The following is a 16,585-nucleotide window of genomic DNA, read 5'->3' as shown; positions in this document are numbered from 1 at the left end:
GTGTCATATTGCTTCGGTCTGACGCGCGGTGTGTCAGCAAAGTGATTCACGTTGGTTACCTGGTGAGGGGCAAGGTAGTCATTAGCAGAATTGTTTTGCTCCACATTTTCCTGGATCTGAGCCTCTTGATGACTCTCACTCGCTTCACTGGATGTGTCGTGTTCTTGGTTATAGTTTGGATCAGGAAGTTCATTGACATATTGAGATGTGTGTTGTTGTGAATCTTGCAGTGGCAACTTCAGACTTGACATCCTGCTTTGGCTATGCAGCTCAGGGTTTTGCGCGGCTTCTAGCAATTCTGCTTCTACTAGGGCTGCGGCAACTTCTCTTTTCGCTGCTAGGCTCTCTAAGGCGGCATCCACGCGTGCCTTCTCTAACTGCGTCTTTCTCACTTGCTCGTCTCTTTCTAAGCATAACCTTCTCTCTTGCTCATCTCTTTCTAAGCGTGACTTCTCTCTCCCTATGCGTGACTTTCTCTCTTGATCTTCTCTCTCTCTGCGTGACCTTCTCTCTTAGCTTCTAGGTGTGCTTTCTATAATTTAAGTCGCATTTCTTCTTCAGCAAAGCTTGCTCACATTTTGGCGGCTTCAGCATTTGTGCGAGCAATGGCGACCACGCTGCTGATTGATATAGTCTTTGAGGAGACAGATGGAACAGATTTTGTCCTGTGTGATTTGTGGGACATGGTGTCTTGGGGGAAATGCTTGGCTGTGCAGAGATTGCTGTAGCTGTGTTAAGTCTCTGTGTAGCCAGTGACTTAAATCTCACTGCGTGGATGGCTGCAGTTTCACTAGTTCCTGCAAGCTGGATGGAAGGCTGTCTTTTCCCTGAATTCCCACTAGCTGGATGGCCGCTGTTTCATTGGCCCCTGCAGGATGGAAGGCTGTCCTTTCTCTGACAATTTATCCAGTCATCTGTTCCAGTTTTATGGTTGAAGAAAACAGTTTGCACGTTTACTTTGCAGAAAGATGTGCAAGTTTTTTCTATTTTCTCCAGTTCTTACCAAGTTTCTAAAATAGTGAGCAAAACTTATAAGAAGGGGGCATGGCTAACAAATTAACTTGATTTCATGCCAGAAATTATGAAGCAAATGGGTAGGTGAAAGAGGTTATAAATTTATTGAGTGTTCTGTCCTCACTAAATGAAGCAGAATTCATGTAGCGGTGCTCCAGGTGCGCCGAACGTCTGTGGAGAAAATCCAATCTACCCGAAGATTTCATCCATTTTAAGTTTATGCTTAGAACATACAACACTGCCCTTCACCTCTCCAAACAAACCTATTTCAACACCCTCATCACCTCACTGTCCAATAACCCGAAACGTCTCTTTGACACTTTTCATTCTCTACTCAATCCAAGAGTACAGGCCCCAACCACGGAGCTCCGAGCTGACGATCTGGCCAATTACTTCAAAGAAAAAATTGACCAGATCCGACAGGAAATTATCTCCCAATCACCTCATACCATGCACTGTCCTCCCTCCCCCACTGCATCGAACTCACTCTCTGATTTTGAACCAGTCACAGAAGAAGAAGTAAGCAGGCTCCTTGCATCTTCTCGCCCAACTACTTGCACCAGTGACCCATTTCCGTCACAGCTCCTTCAGTCCCTTTCCCCTGCTGTCACCCTTCACCTAACTAAAATATTTAACCTCTCTCTCTCTTCTGGTATTTTTCCCTTCTCATTTAAGCATGCCATCATACATCCACTACTTAAAAAACCATCCCTCGACCAAAACTGTGCCGCTAACTATAGACCTGTCTCTAATCTTCCCTTCATCTCTAAACTCCTGGAACGCCTGGTCCACTCCCGTCTTATCCGCTATCTCTCAGAAAACTCCCTTCTCGACCCTCTCCAATCCGGTTTCCGCTCTTTACACTCCACTGAAACTGCCCTCACTAAAGTCTCTAATGATCTGCTAACAGCTAAATCAAATGGTCACTACTCCATGCTAATTCTCTTGGATCTCTCTGCAGCATTCGACACTGTGGATCATCAGCTCCTCCTCACTATGCTCCGTTCCATTGGCCTCAAGGATACCGTTCTCTCCTGGTTCTACTCCTATCTCTCCGACCGCTCCTTTACTGTATCTTTTGCCAGTTCCTCCTCCTCTCATCTTCCCCTTACTGTTGGGGTCCCCCAAGGATCGGTTCTAGGTCCCCTCCTCTTCTCCTTGCACACTGCCCCTATTGGTCAAACAATCAGTAGATTTGATTTCCAGTACCATCTCTATGCTGATGACACCCAATTATACGCTTCTTCTCCTGACATCACGCCAGCCTTTCTAGAAAACACCGGCGATTGTCTAAACGCTGTGTCTAATATCATGTCCTCACTATATCTGAAACTGAACCTGTCAAAGACTGAACTCCTGGTGTTTCCTCCCTCTACTAATGTACCTATACCCGACATTGCCATTTCTGTGTGTGGTTCCGCTATTACTCCCCAGCAACAGGCCCGCTGTCTTGGGGTCATACTTGATTCCGAGCTTTCCTTTGCCCCCCACATTCGATCACTGGCTCGCTCTTGTCATCTGCACCTCAAAAACATTTCTAGAATTCGACCTTTTCTTACCTTTGACTCTGCAAAAACTCTTACTGTTTCTCTTATTCATTCTCGTCTCGACTATTGTAACTCTCTTCTAATCGGTCTCCCTCTTACCAAACTCTCCCCCCTCCAATCTGTCTTGAATGCTGCAGCCAGGATCATATTCCTCACCAATCGTTACACCGATGCCTCTACCTTGTGCCAGTCATTACACTGGCTACCCATCCACTCCAGAATTCAGTATAAACTTATTACCCTCACTCACAAAGCCCTCCATGGCTCAGCACCACCCTACATCTCCTCCCTTGTTTCAGCATACCACCCTACCCGCGCCCTCCGTTCTGCTGATGACCTGAGATTAGCATCCTCAATAGTCAGAACCTCCCACTCCCGTCTCCAATACTTTACACGTGCCGCGCCAATTCTTTGGAATGCACTTCCCAGGTCAATACGATTAGTCCCCAATCCCCACAATTTTAAGCGTGTCCTGAAAACGCATTTATTCAGACTGGCCTACCACCCCAACACATTAACCTAATCTATCCCTGTGTGGCAGAGCCAAAAGTTTTACCATAACCAGGTTCCCCGCATCATGTTCCCACATGCTTTATGCCTCCATTAGCCCTCTGTGTCTGTACTGTTACACACTTAACATTATGACTGGTCCATACAATCAGGGCAACTGTTACCACCCACCTTTCGTGTCTCCCTCTTTCCTCATAGACTGTAAGCTTGCGAGCAGGGCCCTCTTTCCTCTTGGTATTTGTTATAATCTACTGTATGTGATTATTGTCATGCTGTAATGTCTATTGTCTGTACAAATCCCCTCTGAAATGTAAAGTGCTGCGGAATATGTCGGCGCTATAAAAATAAAATTTATTATTATTATTATTATGTAGCTATAAAGGCAGCTAAACCGCTATACCGGAGTCCAATAAGGCGACTAGTTGAATCTGTGCTTTATTGAACGTGATGGTATATTGATGCGCGGTGAAACTGCAAGCAAAACATAATATATACAATCAGTCAGTACGGGGTACATCAGGAATTCATATATGCAAAATACATTATAAATCAACATCTGCACTAATAGCTAACCAGGTGATGGACTAATTAACCAGGCTAATATGAGACAGGAATTAGATACAGAAAGCATAAATATGTACCAGCGATGCTATCACAAGGGGAGAAATGAGATCCTGAATGCATGCTGAAGGAAAATGGCGAACTGGAGGGAAAGTATCATAATCCTTTGCAAAAGGCTACCAGAATGCACGGCAAAACTTACCAGAATGCACTGCAACGGAGGGAAAAATTCAAGCATCAAAGTGAAACTGTGGTTATGACTTTGGTCACTAGAGGGAGCCAGAAACACTGAAAACATTAACAAGCAGATAATCAAGGATTATAAATCAGATGTTGGAGACAGAACATTGAGTCCTAGCCCTCTTAATAAATGTTTCTTTTTAATCTTAATAAATTTGTAGCATTTTACACCAGCATTCTCTGTACTAAGGTTAGAGTATAAAATTAGGATCTAAGTTAATTTCCTCTTATGTTTTTAACTTTCTTATGCATTTCTGGTATGGGGCAAAGACCCTGAAGCCAGTGATGTGTTACTTATTGGGCTGATTGCTTTTTTTTTATTTAAAAATGTTTTTACCTGCTGCAGTCTACTCGTTCTACAAATGCTGAACTCTGTCTAACCCACCTACACCACTGATTGGCAGCTTTTTGTGTACGCTGTGCATAAGCAGAAAACTGTCATTCATTGGTGGGAGTTAGGTTAAATGGAGCTCATGAATATGGAGGACTACATGGCAGGAAATTTATTAGTCCTCTAGTGATAATATCCTGCTGATAAAACAATGAATTTATGAAAACTACAGCAAGCAGCCCAGTAAGTGACACATCTCTGGAATCTTATTCTCTGCCCGAGCCTCATGCTGCTCTCAAATTACATAGCAAAAACCTGAGGACAGATTCCTTTTAAAGTCATAAGGGAAATATTAAACATATAATAAACTGTTTTTTTTGTGTGTGGCACTTGTTTTTTTCGTTTTTAATACTATTAATCTATGGAGAAGCCTTTGTTAGAATGCATAAAAAATTCCATCCACAGAGCATACTATGTTTGGAAAAATGTTAAAATGCACAAATGCAACAAAAAACAACACAAAATATGCTAGATGGCATGTGTTTCCAATTTTCCTATTGATCTTATGCTAATCATTAACTACAGTGTTTTTTGTCAGTAAATAAAAATGTTGGAAAAATACTAGGTAAAATTTAAAAAAAAAATCCTATGAGTGAGGCCACCACAAAACATGAAAAACGCTGTTTTTGTTGCCCACTCTACAACTTTTAAAATAATAGAACTAATTTATACTATTTTTTTTTTCATTGTTACAGACAATACTAAGGATAGTAAGTCTTCACTACGCGATTATCAAAAACTACAAACATTTCAACATAAATACGGACAAAGTTTGGGTGTGAAAACAGCGAAGAAGATTATATTACAGAATAATCAGTTAGAAGAGAAAAGTTCTGCTCACAAGACTGTAGTAAGAAAAAAAGAGCCCCAGGTGAGTTCATCAATTAAAACATAACATATAAAAAATGTACGAAAAATATATTTGTGGTGTAATTTATACAGCCAGTGATATTTTTTTCAACTTGACAAGCAGAATCAGAAGAAAATACTATCAAAAGTTTTGCTGTATATTAAAAATAATAGTGATTATCATACCGTAGCTGTTTGGTGCAAGAAAATGTATATACAGTACACTGATAAGAAAATTTATGTGCACCCTCTTTGAATTATATGGATTTATGTATAAGAGAATAACATAAAACAGTTTGACCTTAGAAGGTCTTAAAATTAGGTAAACGCCACCTCAGATGGACAACAATGCATGAGAAATTACACTGTCATTAATTATTTTACAAAAAGTAGGCCAAAATGAGGGAGCAATGTGAAAAATTAAGTACACTCTTACTTTTTCCATAGGTAATAAGAGAGTAAATAGCAGCTATGTGCCTTTAATCAAATGTAATTGATTAAATGTTGCTGGGACATTCACTCATGGGAAGATTGTCAACTGTCCTCAATGTCCTCAAGTGTGATCTCTTGTATAAAAACAGAAGTTTTGGTAGTTTGCTGGTCTGGACCATTCAGGCATATGTTAATACAACGGCATGGAGAGAAGACATCACATTGATCTTAGAGAAGCAATTGTTACCCATTAATTTGGGTAGGGTTTTAAGGTCATTCCAAACAATTTTGAATCCATCATTCTAGAGCAGTGGTCCCCAACCTTTCTGACCTTGAGAGCCACAGTTAGCACTGAGAGAGGGTCGCGAGCCACATCCAGCTCCCACCCCCTCAAAGTAGTGTCAATTAAAGCCCCCATTACAGGTGTAATATTAACCAAAGCTTTTCCACATAAATCACTCCAAATAAGTACACTGAGATCCAGGGGTTGTTCCCACCATACCCCAATTCAGTATTCTCCCATGAAGGACTCCCAACACACTGTCGCATTCAGCTTCAAGAACCTCCTCTACCAGGTAGTATCATCCTCCAGCATACCATACCTAAATCATCTCTAAACCCCAAGACAGTATATGTGCATCCAGATCTGCTCTTCTGTGCAGGGCTACTCACAAAATTGGAAGAAGACAGAAAAAGTATGGTGTCATGCAGCTGCAATGCAGGTTTGTGTGTGCTACACCTGTTGGAAACAGAGGGGAGGAGGGATTGCACAGTCCCAGGGCAGGCCTGCACTGCAGCAGCCAAGGCTACCACCAGGTGGCAGCTAAAACGTCAAAAGCTGGGTCAGCAACAAACAGTCATACGAAGGACCAGAGGTCACAGCAAGCACGTGGTCAGAAACAAGCCAATAGGTCAAAACCAGACGGGCGCATGTTACCGGGGGAAAAATGGAAGAGTAATCAGAGACCAGCCAGGGGATCAGAAACCGGAGCAAGCTAAACAGTACCAAAACGGAGGACAGAAACTCAGGTCAGAGAACAAGCTGGGTCATACACACAACAGCAGGCATGCATACAGAGAAACACGATTACCAACAGAGTAACCTAGGTCAGCTGCTCTAGCCGAGGGACTGGGACTACCACCAACACCGGACCTAGGTCATATGGCAACTAAATAGCCACCCTAACACCAGAGAGAGACAGATACAATTAACTCCTCTCTGACCAGGGATAAAGACAAAACCCTGTCATGGATCATGACAGTATCTCCCTCTCAACGAGGGGGCCACCGGACCCCAGGTTTCTCAGTATACCTGGCATGAAAGGCCAGGACCAACCGATCCGCATGAACTGATCGTGCAGGAACCCATGACAGTCCTCTGGACCATAGCCCTTCCAATGTACAAGATACTGAAGAGCACAACGGACCATTCTGGAGTCAACAATTCGTTCCACCTCATACTCAGACTGTCCATCTACCAAAACTGGTGATGGGGAAGACAACGACCCCCCCCACAAGACCCCAATGGTTTCAAAAGGGCCCTATGGAAAATGTTGGGGATCCGTAGAGACGGCGGGAGACGCAACAGAAAGGCTACTGGGTTAACTGCTTCCATAATTTCATAAGAGCCAATAAATTTAGGTCCAAGCTTCTCAGAGGGGATCTTGAGTCTTATGTTCTTAGTAAACAACTAAACTTTATCCCCGACCCGAAACACCGTCCCCACGCACTGTTTTTTTGTCTGCAAAGAACTTATATTTAGTCTGAGCTTTTGAAATGTTCCTTTGGCTCTCCCACCATAACTTCCCCAACCGCTGGATTGCCCCATCCGCCCCTGGACACCCTGAGTCCAAACGGGAGAATTCCCCAAAATGTGGATAAAATCCATAGTTGCAGATAAAAGAGGATGTGCCCATAGACTGATTAATGCGGTTGCTAAACGTGAACTCGCTACACTGAACTCGCTTACACTGGCTACCTATTCGCTACAGGGTCCAGTATAAACTCATCTCTCTCACCCACAAAGCTCTCCACTGTTCTGCACTGCCTTATATCTCCTCTCTCATCTCTGTATATCGCCCTACACGTGCCCTCCGTTCTACAAATGACCTAAGACTAACATCCCCCGTAATCCGAACCTCGCACCTCCGTCTCCAAGACTTCTCTCGTGCTGCTCCAGCTCTCTGGAATGCACTTCCCCAGACGATCAGACTGATACCTAGCCCTGACCTATTCAAGTGCGCTTTGAAAACCCATCTCTTCAAACAAGCCTACCACATCAACTACTCAGCAAGCTAACTTTGCCCTGTTCCCTCCTTCCAAATATTATTCTGAATCTGCACCCTACTATTCATCTGTCTCCACACCCTTCATGCACATGATAACTGCACTTGATACTTGTCTATTGCACTTAAACACACGGGCTGATGACCGGATCATGCAGCTTTATATGAAAATCCCTATTATAATTGCCAGACCTGAATTAACAAGCATTTCTCACCTACTGTGTCCCCCCATTTCCTTGTAGATTGTAAGCTTGCGAGCAGGGACCTCACTCCTAATGTCACTATTTGAATTGTCTTAACTTGTATTGAATTTATTGTCTGTACATGTCCCCGCTTAATTGTAAAGTGCTGCGGAATATGTTGGCGCTATATAAATAAAAATTATTATTATATAAATAAAAATTATTATTAATTATTATTATTATTATTATTAACTCGGCCAAAGGTAACACAGTACACCAATCATCCTGTCGGGCTAAGGACAGGCAACGCAAAATTTTCTCCAGACTGATTGGTCCTCTCAGTCTGACCATTAGTCTCTGGGTGATAAGCAGATGAAAAAGACAGAGCAATACCCAACCTCCTACAAGACCCCCTCCAAAATCTGGAAACACCTTCTTAGGATCCATGTGAAACCCATCAGCAGATACAATGAACCCCAGAAAAGACAGTACCTGAACAAAGAATGAACATTTCTCTAACTTAGCAAAGAGACAGTTCTCCCGGAACCTTTGGAGAACTGCCCGAAGATGACCATGTGAGCCTGTTTATCGGGTGAGTAGACAAGTATGTCGTCCACATACACAACCATAAAACGCCCCATAAATTCAGAGAACACATGATTGATGAAATTCTGGAGGACTGCAGGTGCATTGGTCAGTCCGAAAGGCAAGACTAAGTTCTCAAATAACCTCTCAGTAGTGAGAAAAGCAGTTTTCCACTCATCCCCCTCCTGGATCTGGATAAGGTTATATGCCCCCCGCAGATCCAATTTAGAAAACCACTTAGCCCCAGACAACTGATTATACAAATTGGGAATTGTGACGTATGCTGAGATAAGATAGGTTACGTCCGAGAGTGGACCCTCTGGATCGCAGCACTGGAGCTCCCAGGGGTGAGCGCGCCAGGTGGTGCCGACCCCTATACAGGGGCCGTTAGGGGCAGACCCTCAGAAGACAGATACCGCGACTGCTAGAACCAGGAGGGGCGGCTCGAAGGACTGAGTGGAGGATGCCGGACTGAGAACTGGAGTACCGGACTGGGCACTGGAGTACAGGATGGAGACACAGAGTACGGGACGGAGACACGAAGCACAGGACTGGGCAGCGGAGTGTAGGACTGGGCACTGGAGCACAGGACGAAGGCACGGAGTACAGGACGGAGCAGAGGCACGGAGTACAGGACTGGGCAGAGGCACGGAGTACAGGACGGAGCAGAGGCACGGAGTACAGGACGGAGCAGAGGCACGGAGTACAGGACTGGGCAGAGGCACGGAGTACAGGTTTGGGCAGAGGCACGGAGTACAGGACGGAGCAGAGGCACGGAGTACAGGACGGAGCAGAGGCACGGAAGTCCACACGATAATCAGGCATCTCCACCATGTTGGAGATGCCTGATATACCCTGCAGAAGTGGGCTGATCGGGCGCTCAGACCGCTGGGCGGCGCTGCAGGGTTAAAGGATCTGCAGAGCGCGCGCCCGCGGCCTAAGGCGCCCGCAGGAAGCCGGCACACGCTGGACGGAGGAGAAGGAAGAGGAGGCGGGCACAGAGCGGCGCGGCGAGCGCAGGTAAGTAAAGGCGGCGGCGGGCCCCGCCGTTGCTGGAACGGCGGCGGCTACCGCCGCCGACGTGACAGTAATAAGTGGGAGGAGGTAAGTATTTCACATCGTGATCTTATTCAGCTCCCGAAAATCGAGGCATGGGTGTAAACCACCTTTTTTTTTTTTTTAACAAAAAAGAACCCTGCCGCCACATGAAAAACAGAAGGATGAATATGTCCCTTGCGGAGACTCTCAGAAATGTAATCTTTCATAGCAGGCTACTCAGGACCAGAAAGGTTATTCAAGCGGACCTTGGGTAATTTAGCACCTGAAACCAGGTCAATGGCACAATCAAATGGGCGGTGTGATGGTAAAACCTCAGCCTCTTTTTCGGAAAAAACATCTGCATAGTCCTTCAGGTACTCCAGAATACCCTCCAAACCAACGGACAACACAGACACAGAAACCAAACTTTTTTTATACAATTAGAACCCCATCTCAAGATTTCATGAGATTCCCAGTCTATGACCGAATTATGGAGTTGCAACCAAGTAAATCCCAACACCAGGCCTGCAGGAAGATTGTCCAAAATAAAGCAGGATATATGTTCCTGGTGAACTGGCCTCACCTTGAGGATGAACGCCTCAGAAACAAAATTAATCCCATGCCTGGTGAGGGGCGTATGTAGAGTCAATGGCCACCACTTTATTGGGAGTCCCCAACCTAATTATCCCTATCTCAAAGTGGGCTACCAGATTAGAGTCAATCAGGTTTACTGAGGACCCACAATCCACAAAAGCCGCATTAGGGAAAAAACAGCTTTTTGTACCAAGTTCCACCTTCAGTAGCAATTTGGAAACAGAGGAAAAATGTACCTGAGAGTCTGGGTAACCTTCTTGACAGTAACCCAGACTTAGGCATTTCCCGACATCTTGGAAACCAATGGGCAGGAGGGACAGTTCTTCTTCCAATGTCCTGGAGCATCTCAATAAAAGCAGAGCGTGTTCTCCCGCCGACATCTCCTCTCCTGTTTTAATGAGGTGACCCCCACGTTCATGGGCTTGACTTGGGGCAATGGCTCGGATTTAACTGGAAACAAAGGGGCCTCCCTTTGCACAATTCCTTGCTCCCTCAGTCTCTGATCCATATGGACGGCTTGTGTAATAGTCTCCTCCAGGGAGATGGGCGGCAGAGCCAGAACATCCTTTAGATGGTCAGATAGTCCTCTACGGAACTGAAACCTGAGCACTGAGTCATTCCATGACACCTCCAGGGACCATCGCCTGAATTCTGAGCAGTACTACTCGGCAGAGAGCTTTCCCTGAGAGAGACTCATAATCGTGTCCTCAGCCAGTCTGACCCAATCGGGTTCACCATAAATCAACCCCACAGCTTCAAAGAATTTTTAAACAGACATTCTCTTGGGAGAGGTGGGGGGTAAGGAGAAAGCTCAAGACTGCGAACCCTCCCGGAGTAATGACATCACTATCCCCACCCGCTGACTCTCATCTGCCGAGGACCGGGGCCTGAGGGGAAACAACAATTTTCAACTCTCCCTAAATACCCGAAACTTCTCTTTCTCCCCAGCAAAAGTGTCAGGGAGCTTAACAGAGGGTTCAGGGGAAGGCAAATTCACATCAGACACACTACCATCCTCACTGCCAGCCAGAGGGGAAGCATTATGAACAGTTTTAACTATCTCAGAAAACTCTCTTTGTACCTGCTGGTGAGAGGCAGCCAAAGCCCTCTGCTCCACGGACAGATTCTGCATCATTTGGGTCAGACTGGTCACCTGATCTGCCAAAGTGCGGAGCGGATCCATAGAGTAAAAAAAACTAGACCTTCACTAGATTTAATGTGTGGTCGGTGACAATGTCATGCAGCTGCAATGCAGGTTTGTGTGTGCTACACCTGTTGGCAACAGAGGGGAGGAGGGATGGCACACTCCCACGGCAGGTCTGCACTGCAGCAGCCAGGGCTACCACCAGGTGGCAGCAAAAACATCCAAAACTGGGTCAACAACAAGCAGTCATATGAAGTACCAGAGGTCACAGCAATCACGTGGTCAGAAACAAGCCAATAGGTCAAAACCAGACGGGTGTGTGGTCCCGGGGGAGAAAATGGAAGAGTAATAAGAGACATGCCAGAGGATCAGAAACTGAAGCAAGCTAAACAGTGCCAAAACGGAGGACAGAAACTCAGGTCAGAGAATAAGCTGGGTCATACACACAACAGCAGGCATGCATACAGAGAAACACGATTATCAACAGAGTAACCTAGGTCAGCTGCTCTAGCCGAGGGACTGGAACTATCACCGACGCCGGACCTAGGTCATATGGCAACTAAAAAGCCGCCCTAACACCAGAGACAGACGCAGATACAATTAACCCCTGTCTGACCAGGACGGGATAAAGACAAAATCCCATCCTGGATCATGACATATGGCTTGTTTGCAAGGTTTGCCAAGAGAATGTACCTTCTTGTTTCTGAAAATTATAAAATATGGCAGCACGGCTAAAGGATTCTTTGGCAGCCACAGAACATGGGCACTTTACATATATTGAGTCGAGAATGAACTCCTTTGTATGCGTAATCTAGTAAGAGTCAAATGGGAAGCCATCTATCCAAAAGCTAAAGCTTCATCAAAACTGGGTCAAAGATCCCAACAACACCAGCAAATATACATTAGAATGGCTGAAAAATAAAAAAGTAAGGTGTTGCAATGGCCCTGTCAAAGTCCAGACCTCAGGCCAATTGAAACCTGTCAGCAGAAAAAAAAACGCTATTAACCTGGAGATATTGGGTTAGTCTGCAGGTTAATAGCTTTATATTGCTGGCCGGCGCCTGCACATAGACTAATTCTGTGGGGAGAAAATTAACTTTATTCTCCCTAACAATGTTCCCGTTTCAGTCACGGCGGTGGTGCCAGCACTGGTTCAGTCACAGCTCTGATAATACAGAGTGGCTGCTATAACAGCCCTGACCCTGGCTGACACTCCATCTGCATTGGGGGTCAACTGGCAGTCAGGGCCAGGGGCGCAGTTACAGCCATCGCTCTGTATACTTAGAGTGGTGACTAAACCCATGCCGGACAGAATTATAACACTATTAACCTGAATACTAACCCCATATTTGCAGGTTAATATAGTTTTAGTTCCCTTTAAGTGAGCTGCACATAAATGAAAGCCCACAAGCCTCAATGATCAATGTTGTAAAGAACAGTGAGCCAAAATTCTTCCAGAACAATTTAAAAAACTGATGAAGTGATACAGAAAATGATTGCTGCAATTGCTGCTAAGGGTGATTCGATTACCTATTAATTCCTGGGCAGTACTTAATGTTTCACTCACTGCTTCTAAATTTTGTCCTAGTTTTTTGAAAAAAAATAAATTATGATTGTATAATTTTTCTTGTGTTGTTGCTTATCTGAGTTTGCATTTACCTAATTTTAAGATTTTCTAAGGCCCAAATGTTTTCCTTACAGTATTATGTCCCGATTTGTCAAACCATACTCACTTTTTATCAAGACTGTACATATCTAGGAAGCAACATGGATGGAAAAAAGCATTTATAAGGGTGCTTTCATCCATTGTGATTTTCAGAAAAATATTTTTTTCTTCTTGCTGTCATGATCCAGGATGGGCTTTATCTTTGGCCCATCCTGGTCAGACATGGGTTAATTGTTTCTGCCTCTCTCTGGTAGAGGGCGGCTATTTAATGCTCACTTGACCTAGGTCCGGTGTCAGTTATACTCCTGCCCTCGGCTGAGTTAGTTGACCTCGTGCGTATGTGTGCCTTGTGCCTGATATCTTGCTTGCTTGTTTGGTTTTGACCCGGTTCTGTCCCTGTTACGAGTTCTGCCTGTGCCTCTTGTACTGCGCTACCTCTCTGTGTATGACCCTCTGCCTGTGATTTGACTATTCTTTGCTCGTCCCTCTGGTACCGCACAGCCCTCTCCGTGTATGAATCCTTGCTTGTCTGACCTGCGTTTTCCTCTCCTCCTCTACAGTTTCCCTGCAGTAGGTACATTATATCATCTGCAGCAGTAGGATGCTAAGCCCCGCCCCCTGCAGTCACATGATCTAGGTCCTGGGACTCCTTACTATTTTCAGTGCTCCAAGTCCTGTCTACTTGAACCGTCACTACTGTATTGGACCCCGCGCTCTCCCATAGTGTGGGTAAATCACCCTGCTCGGCATGGCAGTTTGCCGACGCCGACAGGCTCCTGACATTAGAGTCCTGACATTATAACTGACCGTTACCATTTTTTTTTCTCTGCTCCCTTTCTACTGTGTGTGTGATGGATCCTATGCACGCTCTGTGCAGGTAAAGCACCTGACTCAGATGTCTCAGAGACTCCTGGGGGAACAACTCGCCCTGGCTCAGTCTCAGCAGTTGATCGTTGACACTGTGCAGGGGGTTTTATCATCGGGGGCTCGGGATGTTACATTAATTTCCCCTGAGTCTCCTGTTAAGTTACCAGATACCTTTTCTGGAGATAAAGGGGAATTCAAAGTGTTCAAGGAGGGCTGTAAGCTTTTTTTTTCATTGAGACCACATTCTTCTGGGGATGAAAGTCAGAGAGTGGCGGTCATTATGTCTCTGTTAAGGGAGCTCCCCAGGCTTGGGCTTTCTCCCTTCTGACCATTGCCCCTGAGCATATGACTGTGGATGCATTTTTTGATGAGCTTGATCGGATGCATATGGCTGAGGACAGGGTGATGAGTGTGTGCCAGGGGAAGCACTCAGCCAAGTGATTTTGCTCAGTTCAGATGCTGGGCAGCTGAGGTCTGCTGGAATGATGCCGCCCTCCGGGGTTTGTTCCGTAGAGGCCTGTCTGAAAGTCTGAAAGATGCCTTGGCTCTCCACCCTCCGCCTGATTCCCTGGAGGACGCTATGACACAAGCTGTCCGAATGGATCGCAGGCTACGGGCCAGGGGAGTGATGCAGATTGAAACCCCATTATTTTCCCAAGGAAGGGGAGCCAGTCCTACATTGGAAACCATGGAGATGGGGACCATCGACGTCAAGGAGAAAGAAAAGAGACAACGGCGCTTGAGAAAATGCTGTTTTCACTGTGGTGATTCCGGACATTGGAAAAAGGATTGCCCCGCCTGTCCTCTGACCAGAAAGTGACTGAGCCCGGGTGATTGTCATGGAAGTCACTCAGGCACCTTTTTCTCCATTTACAAAAATTTTATTGCAAGTGGAACTTTGTTGTGGGAGTGTCTCCACACCCATTTCAGCTTTCGTGGATTGCGGATCATCCTTGAACTTTATTGACTCTGACTTGGTGTCCAGGTGTAAGTTAGGGACAGTTAGGCTGGAGACTGCTATCCATGTTGTTGCCATTGACAAAACACCACTGGCTAAGAATGACTTTGTATTTCTTACAGAGGAGTTTCTCCTTAAAGTGAGTTCCTTGCACCAGGAACATATTTCATGCTTTGTTATGGACAACCTGCCTGCGGGACTGGTGTTGGGGTTCCCCTAGTTACAATTACATAATCCAGTGATTAATTGGGAACCTCAGGACATTGTTAAATGGGGTCCCTATTGTTCTGAAAAATGTCTTGCTACTGTGTCTGTGTCGTCCGTGGGTCTGGATGGTATTCCGGAGTACCTAAAAGACGATACAGACGTTTTCTCCGAAAAAGAGGCTGAGGTTTTACCACCACACCGCCCATTTGATTGTGCCATTGACCTGGTTCCAGGTGCTAAATTGCCCAAGGCCCGCTTGTATAACTTTTCGGGTCCCGAACGGGCTGCTATGAAGGAATACATTTCCGAGAGTCTCCATAAGGGACACGTATTCGTCCTTCTGTCTCTACCGTGGCGGCGGGGTTCTTTTTCGTAAACAAAAAAAGATGGTGGTTTACGCCCATGCCTCAATTTTCGAGAGTTAAATAAGATAACTTTTGGAAGTGCATTGAGCAGCAAGGTGGTGTGCTGGTAAAAGGGGAAGAAAAAAAAAAAACTCTTTTAAATCTTCTTCCTGAGCGAGTGTGAACGAGCTGAGTGTGACCTGAGCGTAAGTGCGAACTGTGGTAAGTGTGTGACTTGAAATTCAGTGAAGAGGTATTTGGAAAACCTATAACAAATACCTGTGTGAGTTGCTGAATTGTAAGTTGCTGAGTGCTTTCTACCTGTTCAATTTTTGCGGGGCTTTGGGGGCTTGTTTAACCTATATTTTCTCTCTTCAGGGTTAATCTCTTATTTTACTATCTGTGTTTTTAAGGGTATACTATATTGCATTTAAATCTTGAGGTGTAACTATATTCACAAGGGGTTAATTAAGGGTGGGAGTTCATACAGTAATTAAGGGTTTATAAGGGGCAGCTGGTTGGGGCTCAACTCCTTTTGGAAGTGCATTGAGCAGCAAGGTGGTGTGCTGGTAAAAGGGGAAGGAAAAAAAAAACAAAAACTCTTTTAAATCTTCTTCCTGAGCGAGTGTGAACGAGCTGAGTGTGACCTGAGCGTAAGTGCGAACTGTGGTAAGTGTGTGACTTGAAATTCAGTGACTTTAGATTCAGAGAGTTTCCAAGGGAGGTCTTACTGAATTGCTGTTATATTAATACTTTTTTTTTTTTAATTTATTTTTGCTTATCTTATTGTCTGGTGCAATCCCCATTAGGATGTGCTCCACTATTGCCAATGCCATCCAGTGCACGTCTTGCCGCATGTATGAAATCCTTGAACAGCCGGTCGAGGGTGCATACTGCTGTGCAAGATGTGAGCACGTTGTGCATTTGGAAGCCCAGATACTGGATCTAAATGTGCAGCTGGCAACACTGAGATCCATAGACAATATGGAAAGGAGTCTTCTGCTCACTGAGCAGACGCTCAATGGGATAGATGAGGGGCGGGATGCTAGGTTGGAGCTGCAGGACAATGAAGCAGCTAGCTGGGTGACAGTTAGAAGGCGGGGTAGAGGGAAGAGCACCAGGGAGGCTAGTCCTGATCTGGCACACCCCAATAAGTTTGCTAAGTTGGCAG

At 45.2% G+C, this 16,585-nt stretch overlaps 1 protein-coding gene across 2 annotated transcripts in view; it reads left to right on the top strand.

The window, feature by feature from the left end:
- Positions 1-16,585, top strand: part of LOC141091492 (probable ATP-dependent RNA helicase DDX60) — a 361,948-nt gene that overhangs the window by 163,592 nt on the left and 181,771 nt on the right. For both annotated transcript variants that reach the window (XM_073577118.1, XM_073577110.1), the window contains exon 14: positions 4,959-5,134. In XM_073577118.1, the coding sequence (XP_073433219.1) occupies positions 4,959-5,134 (176 nt within the window). The remainder of the gene's footprint in view (positions 1-4,958; positions 5,135-16,585) is intronic.

This window comes from Dendrobates tinctorius, unplaced genomic scaffold (assembly GCF_039654945.1).
Source record: "Dendrobates tinctorius isolate UK_male_01 unplaced genomic scaffold, ASM3965494v1 ptg000008l, whole genome shotgun sequence".
Classification (NCBI taxonomy): Eukaryota; Metazoa; Chordata; class Amphibia; order Anura; family Dendrobatidae; genus Dendrobates; species Dendrobates tinctorius.
This window is presented reverse-complemented; position numbering and strand designations above follow the sequence as displayed.